The 23,799-nt window shown below is 45.3% G+C and overlaps 1 protein-coding gene across 1 annotated transcript in view; it reads left to right on the top strand.

Annotated features, from left to right (window-relative positions):
- LOC146064682 (uncharacterized) overlaps nucleotides 1-23,799 on the top strand; it is a 337,031-nt gene that overhangs the window by 181,102 nt on the left and 132,130 nt on the right. The window contains exon 10 of the mRNA XM_083178470.1: nucleotides 23,260-23,334. Within this exon, the coding sequence (XP_083034596.1) occupies nucleotides 23,260-23,334 (75 nt within the window). The remainder of the gene's footprint in view (nucleotides 1-23,259; nucleotides 23,335-23,799) is intronic.

Genomic DNA, 23,799 nt, shown 5'->3' with positions numbered 1-23,799 from the left:
AGAATATAAACTTTAAAATTACATATTCACAATTCATACATTTTTAATTTTACCAATAATAAAACAATCCAAGGACTTTACAATTATGATTATAACACTGATTTCTGTTAATATCTGTACTGGTGCTAGGGTCTTCTCTTTTCTGCCACAGATTTTATCTGCGTATAATCAAGGGGACAGGTGTGGACATATAGACACATTCGTATTACTATAGACCTATGCATGTAATGGACACCTCTTAAGTAGGCCTTATTTGATCTTACTGATGCGTAATTACCTTTGTGGGCTTGCGAGTTCTATTACAAAACTCCAGAAGGATATATATAACTTTTCAGTATTGGAAAGGTGGAGGTATTCCAGTAATTTGACACCTGTCCACACAAGTAAGTATCTGATTTTAGCCGGGAGTACAGCTACCATAATCACATAACATCGATAAAAATTGGTACACCTACCATTAGATGGTTAAATATAGATATGCTCTATACATCATCATGGACTATTCATGGTGTGCCTCTCTCTATCTGATGTACAGTCTCTTTATATGCCAACCTATTAAATGAGGGGACAGAGCGACGGAATGCAGCATGGGAATCAGCAGTGGAGGTGAGCGCCAGGGCAGAGGGTAACCTGTCAGAGGTCTGTGGGCTTGGGACAGCACAGAGAGCCAGGGTAGCTGATGTGGTGGTCGTGACAGCACCCCCTCCTTTATGAGTGGCCCCATGATACTCTTTGGGTTTAGTTGGAAATCTATGATGGAAGTCTCACATCATTTTAGAGGCATGTACCTCAGAAGCATTGGTCCAGGACCTCTCTTCAGGCCCATAGCCTTTCCAATCGATCAAGTACTGTAGGCGCTTGCACCTAATACGAGAGTCCAGAATTCAGGCCACATCATATTCAACGCCCCTGTGTGTAAAAACTTTGGGAGACTTAGGAAGAGCAGCATAAAATTTGTTTAGCACTAAAGGTTTAAGTAATGAGATATGAAATTTATTTGGTATCCTTAAGTAATGTGGTAATTTTAACTTATAGGCAACTGGATTGATGATTTGTATTATCGGGAACGGACCGATAAAACGGGGTGCAAATTTCATCGATGGTACATGAAGACAAATGTTACGAGTATACAGCCATACTTTGTCACCCACTCTCAATGTGGGAATAGCTCTTCTCCTTCTATCAGCAAATTTCTTATATTTCTGTGAAGCTTTCACCAATGATTTCCTGACTTTCTTCCAATGCTGACGAAGCTGCTGGAGAGTTAACGCTACCGCTGGCACAGATTTTGAAGGTAGCCGCTGGAAGTCAGGAACCCTAGGATGGAAGCCATAATTAATAAAGAAAGGTGTAGAAGAAGAAGATGAGTGGTACTGATTGTTATGACCAAATTCGGCCCATGGCAACACCTCGACCCAGTCATCCTGGGAGGAGGAAACATGCAAACGTAAAAAAGGCTCTACATCCTGATTGACTCTCTCCATTTGGCCGTTAGATTGTGGATGGTAGGCTGTACTGAAGTTGAGTTGAATTTTGAGAACTTCGCATAATGCTCGCCAGAATTTTGCGACGAACTGTACCCCTCGATCTGAGACGATTTCCTCAGGTAGCCCGTGGGTTCTGAAAATCTCCTTGATAAAAAGGTTTGCTAACTTCGGAGCTGAAGGTAACCCCTGAAGCGGTATGAAATGAGCCCTTTTAGAAAATCGGTCTATGACGACCCATATGGTGGTATAACTATCAGATGATGGAAGGTCGGTAATAAAGTCCATTGACAAGTGAGTCCAAGGACCCTGTGGAATGGAGAGTGGCATCAATGGACCTACTGGAGCTAAATGGGAGTACTTATGTTGGGCACAATGAGGACAGGAAGCAATATATTCCTGAACATCTTTCTTCAGAGCAGGCCACCAGTACCTTCGAGAAAGGAATTTCGTAGGTCTTCTGAATCTTTGGATGACCGGAGAATTTGGAATCATGAGCCCAATGCAGAATTTCTTTCCTTGAGCTTGGTTTAACAAAGGTTTTACCTGGGGGAACTGACACTTGTAAAGTTGTTGCAGCAAAAGCGAGAGGATCAATAATTGGACTTCCCTCATATGATATGGATTCCTCCTCAGTCTCCCATGTCCTAGACAGAGCATCTGCTCTACGATTTTTCACTCCAGGAGAAAAAGACAATTTAAAATTAAATCTAGAAAAGAATAATGCCCATCTGGCTTGTCAAGGATTGAGACACTGAGCATTTTTCAAATAAAGCAAATTCTTATGATCGGTAATGATATTAATGACATGGACTGCCCCCTCGAGTAGATACCGCCACTCCTCCAAGGCCATTTTAATAGCTAGCAGTTTTTGGTCCCCAATAGCGTAGTTCTGTTCGGCTGGGGAACATTTCTTAGAAAAGAAACTCCATGGATGAAACTGTCCATCAGTATAAGTATGGGAGAGCACAGCCCCCACGCCAATAGCAGAGGCGTCGACTTCCAGAGTAAAGGGTAAACTGACATCTGGTTGAGCCAGAACTGGTGCTGAAATGAACTTTTCTTTGAGCAGTGTAAAAGCTTTAGAAGCCTCGGGATCCCATTTGGAGGGCTTGGCACCCTTGCGTGTGAGAGCAGTTATTGGAGCTACAATAGTAGAAAAGCCTTTGATGAACTTTCTTTAGTAGTTTGCGAATCCGAGGAATCTTTGGACCCCTCGGAGGGTGTGAGGACGAGGCCACGTCTGGATTGCTTCAACCTTAGCTGGATCCATTTCCAGACCGGAGCCTGATACGATATACCCCAGAAGGGTATAGATGAGACCTCAAAAATACACTTTTCTAATTTGCAGAAAAGAAGATTCGGTACTTGTTTCCTAGCACGGCCACAACGATCTTGATCTGGGGCATCGCAGGTAAAAAAAATTGCGTCGGTCGGATCGCATGCGGGCTAAAAAATCGCATGCGATGCGACCCACGCGATGCCCGCGATTTTTCATAGGGAACAATGTAAAATGACTCAATTTAACCAAATAAACATAGGGAACAATGTTAAATGGGCCAGACACCCTAAAAAAAAACCCTGACCAGTGAAATGGTCCCCCAAAAATACTTAACGCCACCCCACGATCAACGTCAACCCGAAGCGTGGCGAGCCCGCGAGGGGCGGCGGTACGCGTCCTCTGACCTTTTCATACCCCCACTATCCACGTCGGCGTGGAGTTGAGAATAGATAGTGTGGCGAGCGCAGCGAGCCACCGAGCCCGAAGCGTGGCGAGCGGACGCGGATATCTTCACCGGTAAACGCGTCCCTTCGCGGGCTTCACAGGTATCCGCGTCCCCTCGCGGGGCACGCTGCGCTCGCCACGCTTCGGGCTTGGTGGCTCGCTGCGCTCGCTACACTATCTATTCTCAACTCCACGCCGACATGGATAGTGGGGGTATGAAAATGTCGGAGGACGCGTACCGCCGCCCCTCGTGTGATCGCTGCGCTTGCCACGCTTCGGGTTGACGTTGATCGTGGGGTGTCGTTAACAATTTTTGGGGGGCCATTTCACTGGTCAGGGTTTTTTTTTGTGGTGTCTGGGCCATTTAACATTGTTCCCTATGTTGATTTGGTTAAATTGAGGCATTTTACATTGTTCCCTATGGGAAATCGCGGGCATCGCGTCGGTACCATCGCATGCTTTTTTTGGCTGCATACGATGCGACCGACACGATTTTGACTTTTTCAATGCATTTCAATGGGAAATCGCGGGCATTGCGTCGGTCGCATCGGAGACCATTAAAAATTACCCGCGATGCCCGCGATTGTGGCCGTGCTAGGAAACAAGTACCGAAGATTCTTTCTGAGGCGAGAAAGCACTTCTCTGACAACTTCTCGATTGTTTCTGAAGACTATTGGCAAATATCAGGATATCGTCGAGGTAGACCACAACATGTTTATACAGAAGATCACGAAAAAGTTAATTCATGTAAGATTGAAAAACCGCTGGTGCATTACTCAGGCCGAAAGGCATGACAAGGTATTCATAATGTCCATCTCTGATATTAAAAGCGGTCTTCCACTCGTCTCCTTCATGAAAGCGAATAAGGTTGTAAGCTCCTCTGAGATCTAATTTTGAAAAGATGGTAGCCCCTTTGATCCTGTCAAAAAGTTCTGTAATGAGTGGCAATGGATAACGGTTTTTGATGGTAATTTCATTTAACCCTCGTAATTTCATTTAAGCCCAGAAAGTTGGATCAAAGGATTAGGGCTACATAAATAAAAAAATGGGAATACAAAATACAGTGAGATGTTACAAATAACATAAAACTGAATGAGGCACACATCAACATAGAATCCTGCTTACCTTCCTGGGGATAACTAAGCAATTAAGAGGGAATACCCAAAAGGAATAAAAATCAAAATAAAAGCAATCCTAAAGGGAAGGAAAATTATAACCGAATAATTGCTAAGGGTATACAACAGGAAAGCAAAAAAATATAAAATATAGCACACAAAGGTCAGAACTTTACAGTCACGTTTTTTAAAACACATTTTCTTATCTTTCATGCACTTTATATTAAATGTTGGCATGGAGAGGAGATATAAGACACATCCCCCCTCTTTTTAACAAGAACATGAATAAACGTTAAGTTTTAAGAGGTTTTTTCTCAAATTAGTTGAATGGATCACATGACATTTCCCAGTGTGCACCCAGAAAATCTCTAATCTTTCTTTCTTCTTCATTGCATATGTGTAATTACTTAGAGAAGGGTAGCACCACATCAGCTTAAAAACTATATCAACAACAAATAAGAAATAGTGAGATAAATAAGTAATAGAACATACACAAGCGGAAAGGAAGAACATATGATCCAGACAAAAGGAGTACTCTGAGCGGAATAAACAAACACTTCCTCTCATAGGCCCTTATTCAGATCTGATCGCAGTACAAATTTGTTCTCAAAATGGGCAAAACCATACTGCACTGCAGGTGGGGCAGATGTAACATGTGCAGATAGAGTTACATTTGGGTGGGGTGTGTTGAAACTAAAATCTAAATTGCAGTGTAAAAACAATGCAGCCAGTATTTACCCTGCACCGAAACAAAATAACTGACACAAATCTAACTCTCTCTATACATGTTACATCTGCCCCACCTGCAGTGCACATGGTTTTGCCCATTTTGAGAACAAATTTGTACTGTGATCAGATCTGAATAAGGGCCATAGTTTTAATCTGTGTCTGTTTTTTTTTAATATATTAGTATTAAAAGGGGTTATGTTAAGAAACAATATTTAGCACTTTTGATGTGTTTCAGATGTCAAATGCTTTTTGAGTGAGTTGTGTTAAATTTTAAACATGTGTCCTGTTACATATTAGCAGCAAAACAAACAAAATTGAGTTATAATAAAAACATACAATAGTTCAAACACATACACTAGAAAGGTGTAAATATTGGTAGAACAGGTGTAAATAACAGTAAATATTTACCTAGTGTGGGTAGATGAGAAGCACAATCAGCAACCATTCCATTAAACTAAATGTGTCAGTTGTAATTGTAAGGCAAATTGATTATTGATTTCAATCAACTAAATTCATTGAGGACCATAATGCCATTAATTAATGTTTGGGTAATGTGTGCTGCGAGCGTGTTGTTACATGGTGAGTAGAGAATCAGGTCCACACTGATGTGTGTGCAAACTGTTTTCTGTGCGTGCACTGTCAGTCCACTCCCCTTTTATTGTGTTTTTGAGCGGATGAATTTGCATCCACAATAGGCGTGACTACGCCGGGTGCGTGCGTATGTTTTACTCTCGCATGGCTGCATTCGAATGTGCATGTGAGCGACTGAATCTGAATAAGGAGACATAATCTATATCCGCTGAGGTTGAAATCCCCTCAGCTCCTCAGGAGGCGGCCCCTAGTATAGACATGGAGGCCTTGGTAAAAGCGGTCATGGAGACTTTAGACATGGAGGATGTGGTCAGAAAATTAGAGAATTTTCTGAAGGTGTTTTATACACACACGCAGGCGCAGTGACCAGACTGGCCTTGTCTTTAGTGTGGAATGCTAAAGCTCTGGCAGAGTGGTCTGACTCCCTAGTCAGAGGGTTGACTGAGGGCATGCCCTGTGAGGATCTACTACTATTGGCATCTCATGTCCAGCTGGCCACCTCTTATTTAGGTGAAGCCACTTTGGAGGCTGGGGTTCTGGCTTGTAAAGTTTCGGTCTCAGCCAGGTGGGCCTTGTGGCTCCATTCTTGGCAAGCGGACACAGAGGGCCAACAGGGCCCTAGAGGCGTTACCCTTTATCGGGATGTTCCTCTTTTATTAGGAACTAGACAAAATAGTAGCTACAGTGGCGGAATCCAAAACTGCATTTTTGCCTTCCACTGTGGGGCCTCGACCCTGTTCTACTCCATTTACTACAAATCTCTGTTTCTGTTCTGCAAACAAGATCTTATCCATTCAATCATCATAGAATTCAATCCCAAGCTTTCAAGTTTATTTAACAGTCTGCGATGTGGGACAGTGTGAAAAGCCTTACTAAAGTCTAGATAAGCTACATCTACAGCCCCCCACCTTGATCACCCATTCAAAAAAAAATCAATAAGATTGGTTAGACATGATCTCTTCCCAGTAAACCAATGCTGTTTAGGATCCTGTAAGTTGCTGGTTTTGAGATATTCTACAACTCTTTCTGTTTTAAGAGCGTTTCTATCAATTTCCCTAATACTGATGTAAGGCTCACTGGTCGGTAGTTGCTTAGCTCTTCCTTGCTTCCACTTTTGTGCAGTGGGACTACATTCGCTATTTTCCAGTCCTCTGGGATTATTCCAGTAGCTAGTGACTGGTTGAATAATTCTGTTATTGGTTTTAACAATTCCCTTTTAGCTCTTTTAGTATCCTTGGATGTATCCCATCTGGCCCTATTGATTTATCCTCTTTCAGTTTTGAGAGTTCTCTTAGGACTTTCTCCTCTGTAAATGTGCTTGTTTCTCCCTCATTTTTCTGAATATACTTGCAACTTAACTGTGGTCCCTTCCCCTATCTTTCAGCAGTGGACAGAAATAATTATTAATATGATCTGCTATTACATTATCTCCCTCAAGAAGACTTCCACTCTGTCTTTTTAGTCTTCTTACTCTGCTTTTTTGGTTTTCTCCTTTAATTTATAAAACCTGGGATTCAAAAGCACAGGCTGAGGAGAAAAGTGGGTAAAGGGGTTTTAGGTAAAAACCCTTTACCCCTTTTCTCCTCAGCCTGTGCTTTTGAATCCCAGGTTTTCACCCATATTTGCATCTGATATTCTGTCTCCATTTGTAAGTATAAGTCTAATATTGTGTCCTTACGAGTGGATTCCCTCACCAAATGCTGGAGGGATTCTCCTTGCAAGGAATTCAGAATGTCCCTACTTCTGGTGGAACTTGCAACAGACACCACCCAGTTAACATCAGGTAGATAAAAATCTCCCATGATTATTACCTCTCCTTTTAATGCCATCTTATTGATGTCCTGCAATAGGCTCATGTCAAGTTCCTCTTCCTGACCTGGGGGTCTGTAGATAAGCCCTATATAAAGGATCACCTTCTCCCATGTTTCCTTGGTCGCCCAAAGGGCCTCAGTTTTTTCTTAAATACCTTGTATTAAGGCTAGTTTTTATGCTTTTTTATACATACATTGCTACCCCCTCCAATTCTTTCCATTCTGTCCTTACTAAATAAAGTATATTCTGGTCCCAGTCATGTTTTTCATTGCACCATGACTGTAATAGCCATAATATCCGTTCATCACTTGTCATTATTACAATTATTTCTGGGATTTTATTTCCTAAGCTCCTAGCATTTGCACACATAGCTCTTAAAGTTTTGTTTGTGCTTGTGCTAGCTATGTTCTTCTTTCTGCCTATATCTATTCGGCATTACCTTCCTTTGTAGTTGATAGGCTTCCTGTTTGATTTTTACCTGCAGAGACAATACCTTTTAGGTTGGGGGAGCAGATTTCATTATTCTTATTTGGTTCACTGCATCCAAACTTCTCTGCACCTCATTTGTTCACACATAAGGTTATGGCAGTCATGTCAGGACATCTCCAATGACAGGGGATCAGGATCCTCCCTTATTTGGACAACCTCCTTCTTTTGGAACAGTCTCAGGAGATGCTCCTGGACCACATCCACCAAACAGTGACCCTCCTACAGCTGTGCGGTTGGATTATTAGTTGGTCCAAATCGGCTTCCATTCAATCTCAGTGGATGGTTCCCTCTTGGATTCCAGAGTTCAAAGAGTGTTCCTACCAAAGGACAGACCCTCCAGTCTAGAATCTGGGATCTTCTCAGATACAAGAGTGTAACGATTATTGCTCACATGAGGGTACTGGGCCAATGGTTTCGACCTTCAAGATGGTGGAGTATGTTATATTCCACTCCTGTCCACTTCAACGGGAACTCCTGTCCAGAGTCGCAGAGGATTATTCTCTCCTAGGAGATTCGCCTGACCCTGACTTAGTGGCTCCTCTCTTGGAACTTGCAGGTGTGCCGTCCCGTCTGGATCCGGGATTGGGTCCTGCTGACAACATTTGGACAATGCTACAACATACAGCATATAGCAATCACCAAGCGGGCACACACAGTCAGTGTGCCATGGCAGAGACCAAGTGCATCTTGCAGTAGGCGTAGAAGCCAAATATGTGCTTAATTTGGAGGCAGACTTTCTCATCCACAGACCCTCCACACCAGGGAGTGGTCTCTACATCAAGACTTTTTCAACCTACTCGTAGACAGGTGGGGAGCTCTGGAGGTGGACTTGATGGCATCTGGCCACAAAATTCCAGAGGTACAGCCCTTGCACAAGAGATCCAGGGGCCTGTCTCATAGACGCTCTGTCGGCCCATGGCCGTTTCATTGAATGTTCGGAGTTCCTCTGTTATCACTCCGTCCCAGGGTTCTACGCAAATTCAAAGCGGAAGAGGAAACCTTGATTCTGGTGGCACCGGATTGGCCCAGATGTGTCTGTTATGCAGATCTGCTGCGTCTCCGTTCCATCTTCCTCAAAAACTGGAAGTCAGGGTCCATGCCTACACCCTGACCTGTCTCCATTTGAATGGGGTGGCTCTTGAAACATTCCTATTGAGAGCAAAAGGTTTTTCTTCCCAAGTGATCCGGTTGATGCTTTGGGTGCATTGAAATTCCTCAGCAGGGGCTTATTACAGAATCTGGAGAGCCTTCTTTTCTTGGTGTATGGCTAGGGGTCTTAACCCCAGGGTCTATAGAATGTCTATAGTGTCCTTTCTCTAGAATGGCTTGGATGCCGGGTTGCACCTTTCCTCACTAAAGGTGCTGATTTCGGCCTTGTCGGTTCTAATCCAGAGGAAGCTGGCATTTCTGCCAGATGTACGTACCTTCATACAGGGGGGCTATTCGGATCCAACCTTTGTTTGTCCCTCTGGTGGCCCTGTAGGACCTCTCTCTGGTCCTTCAGGCTCTGCAATTACCTCTGTCTGAACCCTTGCGGTCCGTTGACCTTCCAATGGCTAACGGTCTTCCTGTCAGCCATTGCAGTGGCTAGATGTGTGTCCAATTTCAATGCCCTTTGGTATCGCTCACCCTATCTTATTTTCCATCCAGACAGGGCAGTTCTCAGAACTTGCCCCTCTCATTAACCAAAGGTGGTCTCCAGATTTCACATGAATCAGGCTTTTTGGGACAGACTTCGGTGGAGGCTTCCCTAGATGTGGTCTGGGCTCTTCATCTCTATGTCAAACAGACAAAGCCCATTAGCAAATCAGATGCTCTCTTTGTCCTATATGGTGTCCACAACCAGGATTGGTCTGCGTCTAAGCAGCCTGTGGCTCATTGGATCCGGTGTGCTATCCACCAGGCCTACGTGGAATTCGATCTTCCAGTTCCTGATGGTGTTCAAGCTCACTCCACGAGGTCGATGAGGGCTTCTTAGGCGGTCCATGGCAGTTCTACTGCTGAGTAGCTGTGCAGGGCGGCAACATGGTCGTCTACTCATACTTTCCTGTGCTTTTATGTGTTTGTACATTTGTTTCTTTGGACTGCTTTCAGGCAGAGTGTCTTTAGCGCAGCTTAGGTGTATCTCCAGCCTAAGGTTTTGCTTTAGGACATCCTAGTGTCAGCCCTGTGTCTCCTATGGATCGGAGAATAAAATTAGATTTATCTTCTTACCTGTTAAATCTCTTTCTCCGAGATCCATAGAAGTTATATTAGACCCTATGTTGTGTGGATCTGTAGGTTTTGTTGCTTCTTCCTTCTCTCTTTGCTCCTGCCTTGGGCTTGTTTACTAAAACTGGCTGCCAAGGCTGGGTATTGGAGGAGGAGAAACCTGGCTTGCCCAAAGGCAAATCTTTTACCCGTTTAGTGCCTGCCAGGTCCATCAACCTATACCCCCAGTGTCAGCCCCGTGTCTCCTATGGATCTCGAAGAAAGAGATTTAACAGGTAAGTACATAAAATCTCATTTTCAACTCCTTAGGAGTAAATTTTTTTGAAAATACCCTGCTTAGTGGGTGGCTCCAAAGAACTGTCACAGTTTTAGACCAACAGAAAAAGAAGAAAAGTACTCTTTTTTGGGGTGCACGCTTATCTCAGTTTTTAAATCTTAACTTTTAATACTTTTTAATTTAATAACATATGGTTGACCAACATACAAAACACACAAACATACAAACTTACACAGAAAAGATTTTAGTGGTGACACTGATTAAATAATCGGTCACATAAAATTTGATTATACTGTAAGTACGCAAAAATATATACATATACTTTTTTTGAAAATGTGCACCGGCCACTTTTCGCATTTTGGGTTCTCATTACCTTCAGGTTTTGGGTTCTAATGGGTCTTGCCAAAACACCCCCTAAACGTTTTGGGTTCTGATTTAAAAAAAAAAAAAAAGAAGCATAAACACTGCTAAAATTGCAGAATCTTTTTTTTTTTTTGCTCCTATGCTATTATTAACCTACATTACATTAATTTCCACTCATTTCCAGTCTATTCTGAACACCTCACACCTCAGAATATTGTTTTTAGGGCAAAAGGTTGCACCGAGGTAGCTGGATAACTATGCTAAGCCACACAAGTGTACGGCACAAACATGTGGCTCATGTAAGAGTGGCACTGCAGCAGCAGACAGGATGGCAGTTTAAAAAACTAGGCCCCAAAAAGACCCCCATCTGGCTTGATCGTGTTTACCATGTGCAGCCAAGGAGCAGTGGGCGTTTCATGCAGCACAGAGTTTGTCTGCAAGTGTGTAACTGTTTCAATCAGTTTAACATCCAACAAGACCCCTATCTGGCTTGATTGTGTGATTATGATTATTATTAATTAATTTAAACTGATTGTTTAATTTTGTGATTATTATTCATTTATTACCAGTCGTCTCTTAAATAATTGCCTAATGGGAGGAGGGGAGGGGGCTAATCAATTATTAGGTGGCAGATGGAAGAGTTCCTCCACCTCTCTAGGATCCCTGGGTTGGAGATGTATCGCTTTTCATCAACCGGTGGCTTACTACCCGACCCCTATCTGGGATGTGAGGGCTATCTGGCTGTGACTTCTGTCACCCAATTGATCGCTAGGGTGGATTCAGCTGATCTGGCTGGCTAGGCGGGTGTTCCCTTTCCTCCCTCACCACTTCACATGCATCAGGTGCATCCCCGCTCCTCTGCCTATGTCATAGGTGGCCATGTAGGCTTGAATGGCCTTTTGCTGCTCCTCCATCCTGTGATAGCATATAGAGGGTGGAGTTCCAGCATGTCACCACCTCTTGTTTAAGCTGATGGCAGGGCAGGTTGAGGAGTTTTTCCTGCTGCTCCAGCCTTCGGCAGGCAGTGGTAGAATGCCGAAAGTGTCCGCAAATTTTGCGGGCCACCGCAAGCATCTTCTTTGTTTGTCTATGTTTGTCTGCAAGTGTAGAACTGTTTTGATCAGTTTAATATCCAACAAGACCCCTATCTGGCGTGATTATGTGATTATGATTATTATTAATTAATTTAATATGATTGTTTAATTTTGTGATTATTATTAATTTATTACCAGTCATCTCTTAAATCATTGCCTAATGGGTGGAGCGGAAGGGGCTAATCAATTCCTAGGTGGCAGATGGAAGAGTTCCTCCACCTCTCTAGAACCCCTGGGTTGGAGATGTATAGCTTTTCAGCAACAGGTGGCTTACTATCTAACCGTACATGTACAGGTAAGCAGCCAACAAGACCCCTATCTGGGATGTGAGGGCTATCTGGCTGCGACATTAGTCACCCAATTGATCGCTAGGGTGGATTCAGCTGGTCTGGCTGGCTAGGCGGGTGTTCCCTTTCCTCCCTCACTGCTTCACATGTGTCCCTTTTGAAGCTGCGTGCTTGGTCGAATGGGATGGCCTAAAGACTGTCTGACGTGTATTTGGATGCTGTCACCAAAGTAATCCTCCATCATTTTTTCAATGGTGACAGCATCCAATGCACCGACAGTAGACATGTCAGCAATCGTTGCCAGGTCCTTGAGTCCGGACCAGATGTCAAAACTACCTCCTGCCTGCCCTGCATCTCCGCCAGCGGGTTGTGTGGGAAATCGCAGCTGTTTCCTCACAGGCACAGGTGTGGGAGAAAATGAAGGAGGAGCTGGGGCCGTGACATGGTCCCCTTCAGATGACAATCTCATCACCAGCAGGTCTTTGCACCTTTGTAGACTTGTGTCCGCCGGAAACAGAGACACAACATACGCTTTAAACCGAAGATCGAGCACGGTGGCCAGCACGTATTCCTCTGACTTTAACAGACTGATCCTCGTATCCTGGCAAAGCTTTTGGTGGGCTTCATCCACAAGAGCGACATGCTTTGCGGAATCACTACGCTTTAGCTCCTCCTTCACTTTCTCCAACTGCTTCTGCAACAGCCTGATCAGGGGAATCACCTGACTCAAGCTGGCAGTGTCGGAACTGACTTCACGTGTGGCTAGTTCAAATGGCTGGAGAACCTTGCACAACACGGAAATCAGCCTCCACTGCGCTTGAGTCAGGCAGTGGCAGAATGCCGAAAGTGTCCGCAAATTTTGCGGGCCAACACAAGCATCTCCTGCACGCTCCTGTCACTTATGATGAAATGCTGCACCACCAAATTTATTGTGTGGGCAAAACATGGCACGTGCTGGGAATTGCCCATGTTTAATTCCCGCACAATGTTACTGGTGTTGTCCGACACCACAAATCCCCAGGAGGGGATAAGCCACTGGGAGATGATTTCCCTCAGTTTCTCTAAGAGGTTGTCGGGATTGTGCCTCTTCCTGAAACTGGTGATACACAGCGTAGCCTGCCTTGGAAGGAGCTGGCGTGCAGGAGATGCTGCTGCTGCGGAAGGCGATGCATCTACCCAGTGGGCTGTCCGTCATATAGTCCTTAGTTTGCCCTGATCCACTTGTCCACATGTCTGTAGTTAAGTGGATAGTGGGTAGAGCCGCATTTTTCAAGGCACTGAGGACACTTTTTCTGACGTCCCTGTACATCGCGGGTATCGCCTGCCTAGTGAAGTGGAATCTAGACGAGATTTGGTACCGGGGACAAAATACCTCCATCAACCGTCTAAATCCCACTTCACTGATGGCGGACACCGGACGCACGTCTAACACCAATATAGCTGTCAAGGCCGCAGTTATCCGCTTTGCCATAGGATGACTGCTGTCGTATTTTGTCCTTATGGCAAAAGACTGTTGGACGGTCAATTGCTTAGTGAAAGACGTATTGGTCTTACGACTTCCCCTCTGGGATGATGACTGACTTCCAGGAGCAGCAACAGCAGCGGCGGCAGTAGTAGTAGGCGTAGTGCTGCAGCATCCTCCGGAGGAATCTATGGAGTCAGTCATTCAGGTGACATGGCCTACAGGACTCCCCCCGATCCGGATCGAGGAGGAATTTGACGAGGAGGGAGTTGGTGGTGTGCTTTTCAGGCGCTTTGCTCAAAAAGGTGTCCCTGGACTGCTAGCCGCAGTTCCTGAACTAAACACTGATTTATGAAGGTTGTTTAGGTGACGTAGAAGGGAGGATGTCCCTAGGTGGGCAAGATCCTTACCCCTGCTTATTGGAGTTTTATATAAGCTACAAATGGCAATACATTTGTTGTCCGGTTTCGGATAAAAAAAAATCCAGACCGTAGAGGTGCATTTATTGGTCCTCTGCCCAGGCATGATGATGGACTTTTTCATCCCATGGACAACAACTCCCCCCCCCCCCCCCAGGTGCCTCATTCACCCCTGGTTCGTCATTTAAGCAAACTGTCACGGCCTGGACTGTCTGTGTTCCCGGCACTGACCTGGGTGCGCCAGTGGAGGGCGCAGGGAACTGGAAGCGAGGAGGCTTGAGGTAGCTGGAGCTCATGCACGGAGGCTGGAAGGAGATGACCTGCCGGGGACACAGAGGATTGGCTGAGACCTAAAGCAGAGGCGCGGGGTCTAAGCCGACAGTGGTATTCACCAGGGACCCCCGCAAGGGGATATGACTTCGCTGCAACTGCCGACCAGGTCGCGGCCCTCTGCCCAGGTTCCCCTGTGGCTTTGGCACTGAATGCTATACAGCAACACGGAGGGTACTTGAGGAATGAGAGATGCGGCCTGGAAGCCGGGGATGACACGAAGGTAACACAGGGAGACGGTGGAGACACTGAGAATCACTGGAGCGGCTAGGGAGCCGATACTTGAGATCACTGGGGATCGCTGGGGCGGCTAGGGAGCCGATACTGGAGATCACTGGGGATCGCTGGAGCGGCCTGGGAGCCGAGGGGAGACGGGCACGGAACCCACGGCTAACCGGACACTGAGTGAGAAACCTGGGCTGCACAAGAAGACAGGATCACACGGCAGATGGAAACACGTGGAGACTTCTGGCAGGAGTGGAATGACCAGGACGCTGAGAGTAACACAGGTGACAGCGGACTCAGGAAACCGGACCTCTGGAGCACGTGGGGAGTCTTGACAGGAGCTTAACGCTGGAGAACTCACAGGTAAACTGACGAGTTGTTCAAGACAAGGAGGAGACTGTGAGCTGGGCTTTTATCCCTCCAGGTGATTAGGGAATCAGACGCAGGTGATGGGATTAGCCGCAGCAGCAGCACACAGACCAGGAAGTAAGTTGGAGCTTACCTGGATCATGTGACCCGCAACTTGATCAGGGAATACACCTGGAGCTCACAGTGACACAGGGGCGACTTGGAAACAAAAGACATCACGCTAGGGATTGCCGACTGTGCCGGCAGCTGATCTACGGAGGACACTACCCCAGCGTGCCGGTAAGGGGCACATGCGAGCAGTGCGAGAACCGGGGTTCATGACACAAACAACCTCTCCATCCTCCTCGTCTACTACCTCCTCAGCACCAGCTACATCAATATCCTCCTCCTGGTGTACAACATCACCTTCATTAATAAAATCTGGAACTAGACTGTGGGTGATCCTTCCAGCATATGCAGATGGCGTACTGCAAATGGTGGAAGGAGCCACCTCTTCACGTACAGTGATGGGAAGGTCCGGCATCACAACCATCGACACCCTAGGACTCTCCTTGGGCATTTGGGATATGTCTTTAGAAGGCAGAGTTGTTTTCTGAGTTTTTTTAGTCGGTGTCAGCCTCTCTTAAATTTACTATTGGGCGGGGGGAGAGGAGGAGGACTTTGATCGTAAAGTGAAGCTGCACCACTAGTCATGAACTTAGGCCATGGCCTTAGCCGTTCCTTGCCACTCCGTGTCGTAAATGGCACATTGCCAAGTTTAAGTTTCTCTTCCAGCAATTTACATTTACTTTTTAGAACTGCCGTATCTACCATCTGGTGCCTAGTACTGCCGTATCTACTGTCTGGTGCCTAGTACTGCCGTATCTACCTGTCTGGTGCCTAGTACTGCTGTATCTACCTGTCTGGTGCCTAGTACCACCGTATCTACCTGTCTGGTGCCTAGTACTGCCGTATCTACCTGTCCGGTGTCTAGTACTGCCATATCTGTAATACCTGCCTGCTGGTGCATACCTACTGACGTATTCATTGCACTCCAAAGGTGCTGTCCTGTGACATAACTCCACTAGGCACAAGACAGGTAGATATGGCAGTGCTAGGCACCACGGCAGTACTAGGCACCAGACAGGTAGATACGGCGGTACTAGGCACCAGTTAGGTAGATACAGCAGTACTAGGCACCAGACAGGTAGATACGGCAGTACTAGGCACCAGACAGTAGATACGGCAGTACTAGGCACCAGGCGGTAGATGCAGCAGTTCTAGGCACCAGACAGGTAGATACGGCAGTACTAGGCAGTGGGCACCAGATAGGTAGATATGGCAGTACTAGGCACCAGACGGTAGATATGGCAGTACTAGGCACAAGACAGGTAGATATGGCAGTGCTAGGCACTACGTCAGTACTAGGCAGTGGGCACCCGACAGGTAGGTATGGCACTACTATGGCAGTGCTAGGCACCACAGCAGTACTAGGCAGTGAGCACCAGACAGGTAGGTACGGCACTAATAGGCAGTGGGCACCAGACCAGACAGGTAGATACGGCAGTACTAGGCAGTGGGCACAAGACAGGTAGATACGGCAGTACTAGGCAGTGGGCACAAGACAGGTAGATACGGCAGTACTAGGCACCAGACAGGTAGATACGGCAGTACTAGGCACAAGACAGGTAGATATGTCAGCAATACTAGTATATGTGCACCAGCAGAATTTTTAATAATTAATTATTAGGTACTGGTTGGCACATCAGTGCACCAGCAGTATGGAATTATTTATTACAGTTCCACGCAGCACTGCAGGACAGGTATTATTTTTTAATTAAATAATATATAGCAGCCTAGTTGGTAGGTAGTACTACTAGGTAGGTACTTAGGCAGTAGCACTGCCAGTGGCACCAGTGGACTGAGTAGGTACTGGCAGACTCTATTTAGTGCAGGCAGCACCAGTGGACTATATATATATAATTATTAATAATATAATTTATAATATATATAATATTAGGTACAGCACAGCACCAGAGGTAGCCCCAGCAGAGGAGACAGTAGTACTACAAGTACACAGTTAGAGCCGACTGTCCTCCTTGCTAGGGTGATCCCACCCTAAGCAGAGAGGAGAACAGTACACAGCAGCACTGAGGGAGACAGGCCCCAGCAGACAGCCCCAGCGAAAAAAATATTGCGTTCAAGGTCAAGCTCAAGTTTAAGCCCCAGCAGCAGCACCAACACACCCGCTCCTAGACTGGAGTGAAGAAGACGGGCGGGGGAGCCACTGTTTAAAGCCTTGTGAAATCCGGCGCCGGGCAATGACGTTTTGCCCGCGCGGCCGGACCCGAGTCAGGCGGGAATATCAGAGCACTGCTCAGAACCGTGCTCGGATTAATGACGTTCGTGGGGGCTCGGATCTCCGAGTCCGCACATCTCTACTAAAAATGTGAGTGATTGTACATACTCATTCCCTTTTCAAAGGAACTCAGAGGGGAGTAGTCAGTCACTGCTTTTATGAGAATTGTGGATACAATGTAAGTTTGAAAATGAATGTAACAGATTATTTTTCACTTGTCTATAATTGTTGCCAATTCACTTAAGTTATTAGGATTGATCTGTACATAACTTAGTTTTCTCTGCAATTTCAGTCAGTTTTAATAAAAGGGTGTACAAAAAACATAGTATCTATTGGTATTGACTTGCACATAAGTATGTATATATGTGTGGAGTTGAGAATAGAATGTGTGGCGAGCGCAGCGAGCCACCGAGCCCGAAGCGTGGTGAGCGCAGCGAGCCCCGCGAGGGGACACGGATACCTGTGAAGCCCGCAAAGGTACACGGATACCTGTGAAGGTATCCGTGTCCGCTCGCCACACATTCTATTCTCAACTCCACGCCGACGTGGATAGTGGGGGTATGAAAAGGTCGTAGGACGCGATCGCATGCGATTTTTCCAAAAAATGCATGAAAACACGTTAAAATCGCATCGCATGCCACTACATATGGCATGCGATGGGAGCCGTGAAAGTACACAAGTACCAAATATTTTTCTAAATGCATATAAAAACAAAGCAAAAACAAGTATTCAATGCTCCCGATACGACAATTTTTTCGGCGAATCGGGCTGTTTTCACTCCTTGCAGTGAATCTTCTTCACTGAAAATCTGATTCACCCTATTCAATGTTCACTGTTCGCCGAAAGCGAACAGTGAATGCCGGCCAGTTCTGCGTTTCGTGCTCGCTGCAATTCGCTGGTGTATTTCAATGGGGTTTTCACTGGGATTCCTCAAGAGTGTATTCAATGCTAGGATGGAGAACTGCTTTCTACCTGATTTTTGCCATGATTCACCGTTTTGCATTCTACATCTTTTTTTAGGTGAACTGGAAAGCGATCCTTAACCACTTAACTGACTAATTTTGTTGAAAATTTTAGTTTTTCATTATTATTTGAAAGTTTAAGATGTTTTTAAAAATATATAATTCAATATTTAATTTTAAAATGTTACATACTTAAGGCGTGTTTTGCACCGACCCCCATGTCCATAGGCCCCTACTGTAAAATAATCCCCTCCCCCAAGTAGAACTAGCCCTATATGTGCCTGTGTGTGTGTGTGTGCGTGCGTGCGTGTGATGATTGCTTGTATTTGACAGTAGTTTGACCAGGAATGACAAGCACCAGTGCACGTTTAGGTAACGGAGTGCTAGCCTAAGCAATGTGATGTTGGCAATAAGAGTGGAAGAACAGCAAAGCTGCACTATATTACTGAATGTCATATGACCAAGCCCATACCTCCCAACATGACCCTCTCCAGGAGGGACACAATGCTCTGCTCCTGGATTTTCCTCTTAATGCATGATTACCTTCATCTGTGTTAAACAGGTTAATTGCTAAGAAAGGTGTTTCACCACAGGTGATGGCAATCATACATTAAGAGGGAAGTGCAGGAGCAGAGCAATGTGTCCCTCCTGGAGAGGGTCATGTTGGGAGGTATGCAAGCCCAGTAACCGATTCATTGCCTACCTGACCCTCCCCTTCAGGGAGAAAATGCTCTGTTCCTGGACTTCCCTGGTAATGTATAATTGCTATCACCTGTGGTGAAAATCCTTTCTTATCTAGTTTCCCACAGGTGATGGCAATCATACATTACCAGTGAAGGCCAGGAATAGAAAAAACAAAGGAATACAGCGCTTGGGTTTAGCCTGAAAAATGAACACCTACAATAGGCAGTATAAAAACATTTATTACATTCAAAACCATATATACAACATGAAAAAAGGAGTATAAAAGAGTATGTTTAAAAAATAGTAATTGTGTGCAAAATTGCTCCAGTGTGGGAATTAATAGTTCGTGGGTACCCACGTGGTTATTATAGTTACAAACGGTGAAGGTCCACGTGGTTATTATAGTTACCAACGGTACAGGTCAGCTAAACGTCTCTTGCTGGAGGGATATAGTTGATATGGTCCCGGTTACATGCCCAACATGTGGATCTAGATTGTCTTGACAGCGGCTGGTGTAGTGAAATGGAGATGGCTGCCTTTGATCGTTTGTTGGTGGAAGCTGAGATGTTTAAATCGCATGAACAGGAAAGGCTGGTCCGGAAAGGCTGGTACACCGTGGTGCAAAACTGGAGCAATGTGTTTATAAGAGCTCAACGCGTTTCGACGTGTCAACACGTCTATCAGGTGCAGCTCGACACGTCGAAACGCGTTGAGCTCTTATAAACACATTGCTCCAGTTTTGCACCACGGTGTACCAGCCTTTCCGGACCAGCCTTTCCTGTTCATGTGATTTAAACATCTCAGCTTCCACCAACAAACGATCAAAGGCAGCCATCTCCATTCCACTCCACCAGCCGCTGTCAATCCAATTTGGATCCACATGTTGGGCATGTAACCGGGACCATATCAACTATATCCCTCCAGCAGGAGACGTTTAGCTGACCTGTACCATTGGTAACTATAATAAACACGTGGGTACCCACGAACTATTAATCCCCACACTGGAGCAATTTTGCACACAATGACTATTTTTTAAACATACTCTTGTATACTCCTTTTTTCATTTTTTATTATACCCCCCCATCTTTTTCACTTTTTTTAGAGAATTCTCTAAATGTTGTTGTATATATTGTTTTGAATGTAATAAATGTTTTTATACTGCCTATTGTAGGTGTTCATTTTTCAGGCTAAACCCAAGCGCTGTATTCCTTTGTTTTTTCTTGTCTTTATTCATATAAGGAGCCTTATACACTCCTTTATACAGCAGCTGTAGCTGTACCTGAGGTTCATAGCTTTCTATTTATCTTTTAAGTCCAGGAATAGAACATTTTCTCCCTGAAGGGGAGGGTCAGGTAGGCAACCCTGAGTTGTATCAAATATTACCACACCAGGTAGGCTCTTAAATTAGGATAGTACAGATGTGTCCACGTACACCATGGCTCAAATTCGCAACAGACTTTATTACTTGTGTGTAATGAAATATCATGTACTCCAATAGATATAATGTGAGATTAACCATGCAGCTTTGGGTTAATTGAAACCTCTAATTCTGTTTGCCAGAATATATTAAATTAGTATCAGAAAATAAACCTTTATATTTATTAGATCTTGTGTAGTGTAAAATGATCGCAAGAATTAAAAGATATTAAACTAAGTAAAGAAAGTACATACTGTAGTTAGTTCTGCCAATAGATAACATAATTATGCAAATAAGTAGTATGAGTAGAGAACTGGACAGTTTCTATATTATAATAAATAATATAGTTATTACTACATAAAATGCAAGATACTTGTGTACTTTCATGGCGCCGCGCATCTGTAGTAGTAGTAGTACGTTTATTTATAAGGCGCCGCAAAGTGTCCGCAGCGCCGTACATAGCAAACAAAAAAACAAATTACAAGGTAACGTACAGGGTGTGTTGAAAGATACAGTATAAATAGGGGTATAGCTGGTAGAACTAAAATCAGCATCAGTTCTGAAGTAGGTGTCAAAATTGTCAAGGAGACTGAAGATGAATTAGAGGAAGGGAAGAACAGGACAGGAGCACAGGTGAGGTAATGAGGTAGGGTGAGTACGTGAGGGCCCTGCTCATAAGAGTTAACATACTAAAAATAGGTGGGTGGACGAACGAAATACAATAGGATAAGTAGGAACGGAGGGGAACGGAGGCAGGATAGGAGGATCAAAAGAGGTTAGGAGGAGGGATAGGCTAGTCGAAAAAAGTGGGTTTTGAGGGAGCGCTTGAAGGAGGTAAGGGAATCAGATAGCCTGATGGGTGGCGGGAGGTTGTTCCAGTGCAGGGGGGCAGCGCGAGAGAAATCTTGGACACGGGAGTGGGAGGAGGTGATTAGGTGAGAGGTCAGTCGGCGGTCAGCGATGGAGCGAAGAGGACGGGAGGGAGTGTGGATAGAGATCAGTGAAGAGAGGTAGGGAGCTGTGGAGGAGGAGAGAGCCTTGTAGGTGGTGGTGAGGAGTTTAAAGAGAACTCGGAAAGGAATGGGGAGCCAGTGAAGAGATAGACAGAGGGGGGAGGCGGAGGTAGAGCGGCAGGAGAGGAAGATGAGCCTAGCAGCAGCGTTAAGAATGGATTGGAGAGGTGCGAGGCGGGTGAGGGGTAGCCCAGAGAGAAGGATGTTGCAGTAGTCAAGGCGGGAGATGACAAGAGAGTGAATGAGAATTTTGGTCGCGTCAGTGAAGAGGAATGGTCTGATGCGTGAGATGTTGCGTAGGTGAAAGCGGCAAGACTGTGAGAGAGCACGAATGTGGGGGGTGAAAGAGAGGGAGGAGTCAATGATGACACCGAGGCATCGCGTTTGGTCGGTGGACGTGATCTCGGTTTCACCAATGCTGATGGAGATAGTGGGAGAAGAGGGGATGTTCGGGGGATGGAAGATTAGAAGTTCAGTTTTAGCCATGTTTAGTTTCAGGAAGCGTTGGGTCATCCAGGCTGAGATGGCCGTGAGGCATTCGGAGACCTTGGACAGGAGTGATGGGGATAAGTCGGGGGAGGAGAGATAGATTAGGGTGTCATCAGCATAAAGGTGGTAATGAAAACCATAGGAGCTGATGAGGGGGCCCAGAGAGGTGGTGTAGAGGGAGAAGAGGAGAGGGCCAAGGACTGACCCTTGGGGAACACCGACTAGCTGTGGGGTAGTAGGAGAGGAGGAGCTCGGAGTGGAGACAGAGAAGGAACGATCGGAGAGGTATGAGGTGAACCAGGAGAAGACCGTGCCAGTGATGCCAAAGGAGCGGAGGGTGTTGAGCAGGAGAGGGTGGTCAACAGTGTCAAAGGCAGCCGACAGATCAAGCTGGATGAGGATAGAGAAGAGGCCTTTGGATTTAGCCGATAGTAGATCGTTAGTGACTTTGGTCAGGGCAGTTTCAGTGGAATGTAAAGGGCGGAACCCGGATTGGAGGGGGTCTAGAATGGAGTTAGCAGTAAGGTGGCTTAGGAGACGATTATAGGTCAGACGTTCTAGGAGTTTGAAGGCAAAAGGGAGGAGGGAGATGGGCCTGTAGTTGGATGGAGAGTTGGGGTCCAGATTTGTTTTTTTGAGAATTGGGGAGACAAGAGCGTGTTTGAAGGAGGAAGGGAAGATCCCAGAGGATAGGGAAAGATTAAAGAGGTGAGCCAGGTGAGAGCAGACTGACGGACTGTGTCCCCTCGCTGTGCTCGCCCACGCTATGGGCTTGGTGGCTCGCTACACTCGCCACGCTATCTAAAGTCAACTCCATGACAACGTGGATAGTGGGGGTACGAACTTTCCACGTTGCCATGGAGTTTTCAGCCCCGCAGCTGGACACAGACGCACGGCGCCATGCTTGCGCCGTGAATCTACACAAGTACCAAATGCAATGTATCAAAAATGCACCCCCCAAAAAAGGGGTACATTTAGGCCTTTTTTTTTGTATTTTTGATACATTGCATTTTATATAGTAACTGACATGTTTCTGTTAAGATATTCCTTTAGCTTTTTTTTTTTTATGCCAATTTTTTCCATCATCCAATCATTGTCATGACTGCTGTAGGGAAACTTATCAAAGTTTCTACAGTTTAAATGCAATATTGAACTTTTTACCATTGGAATTTATGTATATATGGTATTTATGTATATTCCACACAATTTATATTCTTGGTAATTTTGCCATTTCATATTTGTGTGAAAGTTGAACCCTACAGAACAAAGAAAGTAAGACTAACCAGTGTAAATCAGCAGACAGGGTATTTCTTCTTTTAGTAGTTTTCTTATTTGCAGATTTCATATTTTAATATGGATTAAAATTATTTCAGCTGCTTGCGATGAAGACACATTGGAGGTTACTCCTATGGTTCGGGACCCAGACACAAACCGTGACGCAACTGTTGGTATGTTGCAAAAATATTTTGTTTTGTTTTTGGATTCATAGAAATGTACAATGTAGTAATCAATATAATTAATTTAGAAGTTACTAATGATCATACCAGAGGAGCTATAGTTTGCTCAACGAGCTAGTGTAGTCTATAGACATCCTAGTCAAAGCTTTTCCCTACCCCAGACAAAACTGTGTTCCTAGCTATATATGGGGATGGCGGACAGCGATGGGGAGGCGGCGGGGACCAACGGGGAGCTCCGTCGGAAGGGGACATGTGTGCATCTTGTGTGCACGCGTCCCCTTCCCATGGGTGCTGGCAGTTGGTGATCCGACCGCTAGACCCCCACTAAAAGAGAGCGCCTCGATCTGTTGGGCACATTTACTAATCTGTCGTATTTACTGATTTGGCCTGTGGCGTAGGCAGGCTTATTCCACCAAATTATTTTTAAAGCCTGTATATACGACCGCTAAATACAAA

This window comes from Crinia signifera, chromosome 1 (genome assembly GCF_055691185.1).
Source record: "Crinia signifera chromosome 1, ASM5569118v1, whole genome shotgun sequence".
Lineage (NCBI taxonomy): Eukaryota > Metazoa > Chordata > Amphibia > Anura > Myobatrachidae > Crinia > Crinia signifera.
The sequence above is the reverse complement of the archived record's forward strand: the minus strand, read 5'-3'. Positions and strand labels throughout refer to the sequence as shown.